The 11,707-nt window shown below is 32.6% G+C and overlaps 1 protein-coding gene across 1 annotated transcript; it reads left to right on the forward strand.

Annotated features, from left to right (window-relative positions):
* The first annotated feature begins 2,989 nt into the window (after nt 1–2,989).
* Nucleotides 2,990–11,270, forward strand: LOC127731161 (uncharacterized). Its single transcript, XM_052240092.1, has 5 exons — nt 2,990–3,094; nt 7,240–7,351; nt 9,293–9,406; nt 10,474–10,552; nt 11,115–11,270. Exons 1-5 carry the CDS (start codon nt 3,006–3,008, stop codon nt 11,204–11,206), a joined length of 486 nt encoding a protein of 161 aa, XP_052096052.1. The 5' UTR covers nt 2,990–3,005; the 3' UTR covers nt 11,207–11,270.
* The last annotated feature ends 437 nt before the right edge of the window (nt 11,271–11,707 follow it).

Below are 11,707 nucleotides of genomic sequence, written 5' to 3' on the forward strand. Positions count from 1 at the left end.
TTGAATTTTCCTCGGAGTTCAGTATTTTTGTGATTTAACTTTTTACACTATAATAGGCGGATATCCAGATAATGTTTTTGGTATTTAGCGTCACGCTAGACTAGATGAAATAATAAGACCATTCGACCACCTAAAATACGCGGAAATCAAGTTATAAACAGCATATAGAGTTAACAATAGGATAGGAGATATCCACCTTAAAGTAGAATAGTCGGATACCCAATTAACTGTAGCATATGCGGATATCAAGTCAACCGTAGAATAGTAGGATGCCCAATTAACAGTAGAATAAGCGAATATCCGGTTAACAATATAAATTTCGAATATCCGGTTAAAAGTATGAATTTAGGGTATTCGATTAAAAGTAGAATAGGCTGATATGAAGTTAACAGTAGAATAGGCGGATATCATATTAACAGTAAAATATGTGGATAGCCAGTCAAAAGTAAAATAGGAGGATTTCCTATTAAAAGTAAAAACAGTCGGTAGCTAGTTTACAGTATAGAATAAGTAGATATCCAGTTGATCCGTTTGCATTATGGAACTCTTTTTAGTAGATTTTGTTATAGTAGTTTCTATAGTATATTTTTGTAGTCTTATCATTCAAAATTGATCTCTATGTTATTTAGCTCCTCAAAATTTTGTTTTTGAACGTTCCTGTTGAAGGTTAATCAGAAAAGCGCTTTTATACATCAAATGTATCTATAAAGTGTTACATTAAGTTCTAGCACTGGATCGATACCGTGCTGGGAGAGTAAAGTCCCCATGGGTGTTATTTGTCTAGTCAGTGCTTCGCCACTGATTTGATTCATAACGTATGTAAACTCATAAAAGATACCAGGTGTATAACTTGTTTCGTCAGATTCTGTCTCTTTTCTGGCAGTGTCCTCTTTTCTTTTGGAAGATATATACTTAAATTCCCTGACACGATTGCCCTAGGGTTTCATTTCCGTCGGAATAACAAACACGTGTCAAGAAGAAATACGCTAATGCACTTCATGTCCTGGTAGTTCAAATGACGTGGGTGTAAGCAATTATATGGGACCTAGTATGAACATACGTACAATCAATTTCTATATCTTTAGGTTCCATTTAGCTGTTTTCAAATCTAATATGCATATGTATTTATTGCCTTTACCTGAATAAATGTTTGTATTATCAGTACGCTCGGCCTTCAAGTCTGAACAAAGCCCAACCATTACACACACTGGAATGGCGAACAAACTGTGAAATAGACACACCGTAAAAAGGTGCCAGAGGAAAATCACCGTCCATAAAAAAAGAGGAAAAATTAACAATGGGGAACGAAAAATCATTTGTCTTAAATTCTTGTATCGCGTTTCTCGTGTAGAAGTTAATCCAAATCAAAAAGAGGACAATTATTGCTGTTTGTTTTCCGCATATCATTAGAAAATTCTTCGTTGTTTGCAAAAATACCTTGAAATTTATTAATTAAATGTAATGTAGACGGATCTTTACTGCGTTTGCCCATGAATTGTGACTCGTAACAATACAGGAGTCTGATATTAAAGAGGCGCAATTGGTGCCCATAGGAATACCTACAACCAGTCAATAAAATTTATAGCCGAAATGTACATAGATGTAAGACTCAAAACTCCTCCTGGCAAAGTTTTCCTTCGATGTGTTTGGCTATTCTGTTTTCTTGTGTTCTATTGTGTATATATTGCAAATATTGTAACCACATATAGATTAGTTTGATCCTGAATTATGTCACTTTCTATAATGTGCTAGCAAAAAAAGAATGTCTACTACAAATTATATGGTCTTGACAATTTTTTTCTAGAGTACATGAATTAATGAACGAGCAAGTGAATGTTGGCTAATAATTAATACATTAAAGATACCGATGCTAATCCATATGTGTGAAAAGGAAAACATCAAAAACGAACGAGACAAATCGAAAACAACGAAACAAGTGTTTGTACAAACAAGAATAGTCGTAAATACAAACGAAGCTTACACTTTACACTAAAGTAATAGGAAGTCCTTTCAAACCCGCGATGATATCACGTACTTTTGAATGGAAGTTTTTCCTTCTTTGATTTGATTGTTTTTGAGTGAAACTTCGGTTTAGCATTAAGTGCAAGAACATTTTGTAAATGCGCAACATTTACCTGTTTAGTTCTGCAATCAGGCCTACATTCATCATACGATTGTGTGCCATACGACTTCTCGAATTCTCTTCATACTATGTTAACATTCTACTTTTTGAAAAGAGGATGCCTTTCTATCCTTGATTTTTTGTATTGTGTATTGAATGGACATTGGTTTACAGTTGTATTTGACAGTTATTTGAAAACATGTGCAATACTCCTAATACTTTGCGGAGAAATTATTTTTAGAGTTATTATTTGCAGAGAAATTTTTGCATTCAAACATAATCCTTAATTTTTGCCATTTAGTTGAACAATAAAATAACAAAATTGATATCTTTCCGAAAATGAAAAAGGCGGTTGGCTGTATCTTTTGTCACTGTATGTGCTGAATTAAGAGAAGTAATGAGGTTATATAGATATGTAGCCTCATTGAGAGAAGTAAACTGTTGACAATACATTCTACAATGTCGTTTTGGCGCAATTTCCTATTTACTGATTCAAAAAATGTTATCTGACTTAACAAAAGTTGACCTCTGAAAGCCATTTTGAATTGACATATATCACACAAATATGAATGTATTTAAGTTGTTTAACACAATTTTGATAAATAAAAGATAGTTTCTACTATTTTCCTTGGATGATCACTATTCTAAGCTAATCAGCTGCGGGTATCAGATCTATCGCTAGATAGGATTTTTATCAAAAGATCAAGCATACTAAGATTGCCAAATTTTGATCAACATGTGAAACATTTCATGTCCTCATGTCAAGTCACGTTGTTTCTTATCATGTAGGGTCACTGATTTGTGTGGCCAAATCCACATATATTTACTTGGCGGAGAAATCAGACTTTCTTTCTGAAGGATCCCTCATAGAAGAACAAGCAATATGAATAGTTATATTTCAGTAGCTCTTGTTGTTATCTTTGCTGGATGTTCAATTGCCTATCCCATCCATGCGTCCTGTAAAATTCAATGGTAAGTATACATTTTTTCAACATATATTTTACTTTATATCTTTTTAAAGTAACATCCTTTTTTCCATAAACAGATATTTTGTTATCAATAAAATGAAATTAAGAATATACGTCAGCGAGACAGCAACTCACCGACCAGAATAATCAAAAAACTAAAAGAGGTCAACATGCAATATTTCCTTACGATCCTGGCCAATGATATCGTTCGTCCGGTAATAAAATCACATATATCACACACATACATATAAAAATAAAGAAGATGTGGTATAATTGCCAATGAGACAACTCTCCACAAGAGACCAAATGACACAGAAATTAACAACTAATGGTCAGCGTACGGCCATCAACAATTAAAAGACTCCGAAATGTCAAATGTAATACAATTTAAACGAGAAAACTAACGGCCTAATTTATGTACAAAATAATGAACGAAAAACAAATATGATCCACAGAAATAAACAACCACTGAATTACAGGCTCCTGACTTGGAACAGGCATATACAGAATGTGGCGGGGTTAAAATGTACATCATTCAACATGTTTTTGGAAAATATCGCTTATAATCAAAAAGCTAATATGAAATCAAAATGCAATTTTTATGTCTGATTTATACAGATTTACCTGTTCGTAATATTCAAAACTCATAAGTCGATTTGAAGACTGGAAAAAGTAATACATACATAATGATATAATTGCCAAAAAAAGAAAGAAAACAAATTAAACACAAGAAAAATACTTAGGCAATTACATCTTGTAAGTGTTTTCCAGTTTTCGTCTGTAAATTTTCCAAACTGCCTTATCCATGTTATCGTAAGTGCATTTTATCAATAAAGAAAACGTCGAGCAAGGGCAAAGGTTAACTTATGATTTGGTACTTCAACTGTTTTGATTCGGGAGCCACTGATATTACGTATGAAGACAAACACGCGTCTGGCGTAACTAAATATAAACCTGGTATCTTTGATGAAGTTTATTACATATTTTGAAGATTTTATTGCGTCTCTTATTTGTTGATGTTAAGTCTTGATTTTAATGATTTATGATAAAATTTTGTCGTTCTAAACTCAGTCCATAGGTCAAGTGTCGAAAACTCTCAGGTCATTTGCCGCAAATTCTCAGGTCAAGTATCTGTTGCATATTTCTAAACAGGATAAGGTCTATATTGTTCGAACATATTAGTCATACTCAGGGTTTCAACGTTTTTATGAAGTTTTACTCTCCAAAGTTCTTGTGTCTCAGCACTTTGTTTCTTATCTTGCAAGGTCGTCGGATTACAGTATCTTGTCTTATAAACATAATTACATTTACCCCCCCCCCCCAAAAAAAAACTACATTTTTACAGCTTACACAGCACTTACAAGTAGTATCGTTACATTTTTTTAGATGTTTAGACACACCTGACAACGAACACAATATGACTTGTTAAATTGTTTGCAGTTCTTTTTATGATATCGTTACTTTATAAGTATATTTGCTTATCTTACACATTCCTCTTGTAAAGTCGTAAAGACAGGAATCTAATCATTTAATCTATCTTTTAATATGGTACAGTACCTTTAATGGTATTAAAAAGAATTGACTATGATTTCTGATAGATGGAACTATGATCTACAGTTGGTTTTTTTAACAGTGATCTACATGATCTACAGTTTTAGCTCGCATTGAAATTAAAATTAAAAATACAAAAGATATAAAAACGAGCCCAAATGAGGTCTCGTATCTCAGCACGTTATTTCTTATCTTACAAGGTTGTCGGATTACAAGTATGTTGTCTTATAAACGTAATCACACTTTAGCACCCCACCCCCCACCTCCCCTTAAAACATTTTTACACACATGTAGTATCATAGAAGAACTGTCTATGATTTCTGATCGATGGAACTATGATCTACAGTTTTAGTTCGCATTTAGTAAATCGAGAGATAACAAAAACAGCAGGTATAAAACGAGCACAAAGATATATACCAAAAAATAGGTCTCGTGTCTCGGAACATTTTTTTTTCTTATCTTAGAAGGTCGTCGGATTACAAGTATATTGTTTTATAAACGTAATCACAGTTTAACCCCCAAAAAAATACATATAGCTTGCACAGCACTTCACGTTTTTTTTAAATGTTTAGACACATCATCTGACAACGATACACATTCCTCATGAAAATTCAGTCGTAAAGACAAAAAAGTAATCTTTTAATGAAAGTGTTTGAAGGACCAAACTTTTTCTGATGAACTCATTGCTGGCAAATAGATCAAATGGGACTTTTTCAAAAGATTGTTTTTGTATTACTACATTTACCGAGAGAAACTTAGTTTTCATTTGGCAATTAAACACAAGTAGATGAAATGACAAAGAGAGGCGAAAGATACCAAAGGGACATTCAAACTCATAAGTCAAAAATAAACTGACAACGCCATGGCTTAAAAAGAAAAAGACAAACAGACAAACAACAGTACACAAAACACAACATAGAAAATTAAAAAATGAGCAACACAAACCCCACCAAAAATCGGGGGTGATCTCATGTGCTCCGGAAGGGTAAGCGGATCCTGCTCCACATGTGGCACCCGTCGTGTTGCTCATGCTAGTACAAACCCGGTAATAAGTCTAATTCGGTAAATCACATTCGGGGAAAGGGGGAAGGGATTGTGGTTACGACAAAAGCGATAAAGAAATAACAAAAAGGGGCAAATTTCATAGCTGATCATTTTTCTGTCAGTTGGGTCTTTTTGAGAAAGTTGTCAACTAAAAGTTCACTGAAACTGACATCATCAAAACACATATTTGTTACGTTTGGAGGACGTGTTTTCAACAGAAAATTGGCATTCATATAGGAACTAATTGTTCTCATCGTTTTGTCGATTTGTTCATTTATTCTTAATATCAGACAGACTTCATACAGGATCTTTTCAAGAAAAATAAAAAGAAGCTGGCATTATCATTTAGCGTCACTTTCCGCTATACAGATGATGACCTTTCACTGAATAATTAAAAGTTTGGTGACCATGTTGACTGCATCTTTCCCACTTAAGTTGAAATAAATGATACCTTAGATACAGTTAAGCCTGTTTCGTATTTTCAGTTACATCTAGAAATTGACTTTGAGGGTCGGTTGAGAATTAAACTTCATGACAAAAGAGATGATTTAAATTTCTCAAGACGAAGTTTCAATTTATGCGTAGCAACATTCCAGCATATGTAGTATACTTCTCCCTATTGATACTATATTTAAGGACTTGTGTTTCCCATCATTATTTCCTTGACAGAAAGGGATTTAAAGTTGAAGTGATCATTTCCAAACTTTTACGGACACCATCCTTATTTGATTGACCGTTGTGGGATGTCTGTGTCGCTGATGACCATATATATATCCAATTATCGTAACCACAATACCGTATATTTCATATCGATTGGGACATTACCAAATGCGACTTATCACCGGGTTTTAACTTGCATGAGCAATACGTCGAGTGTCTTTTAGAGCAGGAACTGTTTACTCTCAAGGAGCACCTGATATCATCCCCGGTTTTTTGTGGGGTTCGTGATGCTTAAAACTTAAGTTTTTTGTGAAATGCTTTGTTGTTGTTTGCCTTTTCGTCGATTTTAAATTGTCCCATGGTGTTTTCTGTTTAAATTAGACTAATGATTTTCAATTGCCCCTTGGTTTCTCTTTTATATTTTATCCACTTTACATTGATGTTCAACATACTGGTTAAGACGACAGTACTTTAACGATGTTAAAAAAGATTCAAAATATCCCTTTATCATATAAAGATTAATGTATAACTTGTATTTTACCCGAACATAGATTTAAAATGGTTAAGATTTCAAAAGTATGTTTGATGAGTGGGTCTTATATTTGGATTATATAGTACTTTACAAATGATTTCGAATTAAAATGCAATGCAAAATTTAGATTCTAAGATTAATTCTAACAGACCTAGCTTGAAACTATTCCGAATTGTTCCAAATATTCAAATTGCCCTTCAATCAAAATAGTTTGTTTTAAAGAATACCATATTTAAGACGGAAACTATTGTTAGACGTTTGTTAATAATTCAGAATACCATTCAATATGATGTTCTTCGTTCTCTCGGACAGACACTACCTAATTAAATCATGAAAACAGTTTATATTTTGAATTTTGCTAGGACATTTGGAATCAGCTGTGATATGGTAAAAGAAAAAATCAAGAGCCAGATATCTACCTGGTCTACAGCAGATAACTGTCCAAATGGAGCAGGAGAAAAATGTCTGTATTCGGTACGTATTTTGAGTATTTGGAATTCATCAATAAAAGACAAGTAAAATGTTACTGCAAGGAGTTCATATACTTAATGAATTGCAATTTAACCCATTAGGTATCTTTTATACAGTTATCGTCAGTATTTTGTAGTAAATTAAAATAATTTAAATACAATAAACCTCTTTAGCTCTGGTATATTTACTATTTGCTTTATAATTCATCAAGAGTATGCAATGACATTATGTACCGATTGTACTGAAAAGAATGATGTGCAAACTGGGCTGTTGCACTCACAAACTGAATAAAAGGATTGTATGTAAAGTTTGTAAGTCAACGGCTCAATTTTTTTTGGACGGATTTCGCCTTTTTGAATTTGCCTTGTAGTTCGGGTTTTTTTTTGTACTTTATTACACAGCTTTAGAAAAATGTGTTTAATCCGTATATCTTGACACAAACATTTGTTACCTACTTATTGCATACATAATGATATTGATAAACTCATCAAAGATACCAGGCTTATAATTTTGTACGCCAGACGGGCGTTTCGTCTACAACCGACTCAAAAGTGAAACTCGAATCATCACGGTTAAAACGACCAAATAAAGTACGAAGTTGAAGATCATTTAGGACCAATTATTCCGAAAGATTTTGCCAAATAGAGCTATGGTAATCTATTCTTGGGGTAGAAAATCCTCATAACTTCGAACAATTCACATTTTTGTTAACATTTTAATTTATTAATATGCCATGATAGAATGAAAAGTTACATACTAACATATCATATTCCTTATATTTAAACACTCTGATATAAAAGAGGAAGACAGTTTAAGTAATATTGTCTGTTCACCAATTGAGATATGTCTTCAACAATGTTTATGTTACGTTGTATTTCTAATTTAACATCGATTTTATTTTCTAATATTTCTCGAATTGAGTCAAATCATTACATTGTAGAAAGAAAAGTTTTTCTTCAATTTACCAGTTATTATAGATAGGACAGAACCTTTCATTTCTTGGAATAATAAGATGTCTTCCCCTTTCAATCATTAAAGTATTTGCACCTATGCGTATTTAACATATTACTTCTCTATTATATGAATTGTTTAACAAATCAACACATGACAACTTATTTATAAAAGAAACTAAGTTTAGAAGATTCATGTATGTTTGCATTTTCATTTTGCAAGCACTGATCATAAATGCTTAGTTTTATTTGACTTAAGTGCTGTTTTGTTAACAAATTATTATCCACAAAATAAGAATATCCTAAATTTTGTAAAATATTTTTAGTTTTGTTAACCATGGGGTTTGAAAACCTTTTAGAACAGTAAATCTGATATGAATGTATTTTCTGATGAAAGTATATGTTCCAAAAAAATAATGCTTGAAAATACAATCTTACTTTTTAGTGGAATTTGGCCAAGCTCGGCACGATATGCATCATTTGAAGCCTTGCTATGTACACCATGTGCTTTTTTTTCAATTAAATGTAATGAGTAATTTTAAAAGGGTTTCAGAGTCCCTTAAGGATGAGTAAACGCCCCAAATTTCACGACAGTACATAAGTATAGGTGATTAAAAGGTATATATCTAGACTCAAACTGTTCACTGGTTGCTAAGTTTGAACGATTGAGATAAACTGCAACTTGAAACTATGTCAAAGTTCATTTAAAAGTCGATATTCAGTAAACAGTTAAAGTTTTTGGTCAAATAACAACTTGGCAGGTCGAAGCCTCTTAAATAAGCGCGGCCATTTACATATCATGGTTATTTTGAAAATGATGTGAATAAACTATTCGTTTTAGTCTATGAAATAAATAAAAGCATTTTCATTATAGACATTTTTTATTTAAGTTATAAGATTTATAGATGTTCATATACAACATGTACAATGGTGTATCTTCATAATAGTACGTGTATATACTGTATACATATCATAAACTCGTTTGATATTTTAGTTTGTGAGTGAAACAAGTACAACTATTATAGCAAAACACGAGACACCAGTTAAGCATTACCTTGATGATTTGACCTTCACATTGACAGCAAGTAACAGTATGTGCAATGTTAGGGTAAGTTCAAGAGACACACAAATGAAATAATACAATATATTCCTTAACAAGACGTAAGTAAACAAAATGGCAACGTTCACGTTACAGGAAGCACAACGAGTAACGAGGAAACAAGGCTTTGGACATGCATCTAGTGCCGATGATATCTGTTATAAACGGTCCTTTTCAGTATTTTACAAAAAATTCTACCTTTGTTGTACATACAAGAAATTCTAAGACACAAATTTATTTTCTAACGCTAACTTGTGTTTGTTACTACAACTACACATTAAAGTAAGTGCTTTTTCAATGGTTCAAAATGTCCTTCCACTAATATGTATCAGTATGTATGCGCCTTATGATATGACCAATTGGAGATCGATTGTGCATGTGATTTGCATGTTCAGATAATGAAAAGCATGTCAGATGTAAAGGTGAAACAAGGGAAGGCAGCAAGTACCGATTTTTTTTTCGGTTAAGGCTCGCCAATTAATCATGCTTATAAATGTAAAACGATGATTTACATAATTCTTATCATGATATGAAATCAAAAATTCTTAGTAAAATGTTGCATGTAAATATCTTATATATCTTAATTATATTTTTGAATCTTTATATATATCGAGGTCGCATACCCTTCGTAAATCTCTTGAGGTCATGTCGATTGTTAATTTGATAGTCTCCAGTCCTAAAAGAGAGGCAAAAGATACAAAAGCGACATTCAAACTCATAAATCAAAATGACAACGCCATGCCAAAAAAGAAAAAGACCAAAAGACAAACACTCATGAAATGTTGTTACTTTATAACGATTTCAAGCATTGTTTATAGGTTCTATGAAGTTTGAGTAATTCTGATATCTATTTTAGAATGTTATTAATCATATTTGAGTCTTTGAGTGAATTTGATGGATTGCCAGGTAATGCCGTTTTAATTGGAAAGGATATTCGTACATCTATTTATAAACGTAAACATATAAACACATGATGTGACTTATTAGGTTTTCATTCTTCCTTTCATAAGGTCTCTTGTTGTACCTTAACTTGTTTACATAGATCTATTTATTTAAACAACTGTTTTAATTTGTAGGGTTACTCCACCTCAGAAACATGGTATGCCCACCTTGACCATAGCACAAACTATTGTAACCTCAACAACCTGATCACAGGTATGTCAATATCTTAATGTAAAATCGAACGGACACCAAGGCTTGAATTTCATTAATTACACACGTAAGAAAAAAGTATTACAAAAATACAGAACTCCTAGGTAATTTCGAAAAGGGGAAGTCCATAAACACTGACAAAATCAACCGTTATCAGCCAACAGAACGAGTGAAAACAACTGTCATATTCCTAACTTGGTACATGCATTTCCCAAAGGAAACGGTGGGTTAAATCTAGTTTTATAGCCAGCTAAACCTCCTTCTTGTATGACAGTTGTCAGAAAATGCAGAAAAAAAACCTTGCTATGTCGAATATAGAGAAAGTATTTTTAATTGTATGAAATATGCTCCTGTTAGGTAAAAAGATGTAAAAATGTATAGGGGAAAACTAATTTGTGTGTGGAAAGGAAATGTCAGTATTAGAGCTTTATATTCTGATTTGTATCCAATATATTGTTATAAGGTTAAATTGTAGTTTCATACAATTAAAAATTTGAATGTCTCAACAGGTCATCGTGAATAAGGAGTTATGGTATCAAAGAATGATTTTCTATCTTTATTTTAGGATCCGGACTGGACAAGGTTAACGGATACACTGAGGTTACCAGTGATAGTGTTTGTACACAGTATTCCAGCAAAAATTGCGCAAAATATTAAATTAGTTAGTAAAATTGGTACAGTTAATGTTATTATGTCAATATAAAATCTTTCGTATTGTTAAGTATTGTTGAGTTTCAATATGTAGTCTTGAGTAATTGAGTAAATGAAGGGGACAGTAGTTTACCGATATTCCGATCGCATAATTCGATTAGGAAGAAACAAAGATAACAAAAAAAAAACCTGAGGAAATCACACTCCGAAAGGAGCAAGATCGGGTACTTCGAAATTTTTAGCGTCTCCTACTGTGCATGTATCACCCGCCATGCAAATCCATTCAGTCAAAATGTCACAATCGGGTATATAAAGATCTTAGACCGCGAAAAATGTTGCTGATGAGTTGAGATACAGACACATTGTATCGGTCAACCAATTCATGATGGTAACCATAAAACTCATTTAGTGTCGATTTCAATCTTTCTTCCTTATACATAACTCTGTTGGATTCGGTTTTTTTTAGTAGCACACCCCTGTTAATGAAGTTTGTCTATAGCATGAACA

The sequence above is a fragment of the Mytilus californianus genome, unplaced genomic scaffold (assembly GCF_021869535.1).
Source record: "Mytilus californianus isolate M0D057914Y unplaced genomic scaffold, xbMytCali1.0.p SCAF_2, whole genome shotgun sequence".
NCBI lineage: Eukaryota > Metazoa > Mollusca > Bivalvia > Mytilida > Mytilidae > Mytilus > Mytilus californianus.

Bases quoted from the DNA above. Each gene is read 5' to 3' on its own strand.
- LOC127731161 (XM_052240092.1), top strand. From the start codon at position 3,006: ATGAATAGTTATATTTCAGTAGCTCTTGTTGTTATCTTTGCTGGATGT. The intron at 3,095-7,239 runs GTAAGTATACAT...GAATTTTGCTAG, and splicing joins GCGTCCTGTAAAATTCAATG to GACATTTGGAATCAGCTGTG. The intron at 9,407-10,473 runs GTAAGTTCAAGA...TTTAATTTGTAG, and splicing joins ACAGTATGTGCAATGTTAGG to GGTTACTCCACCTCAGAAAC.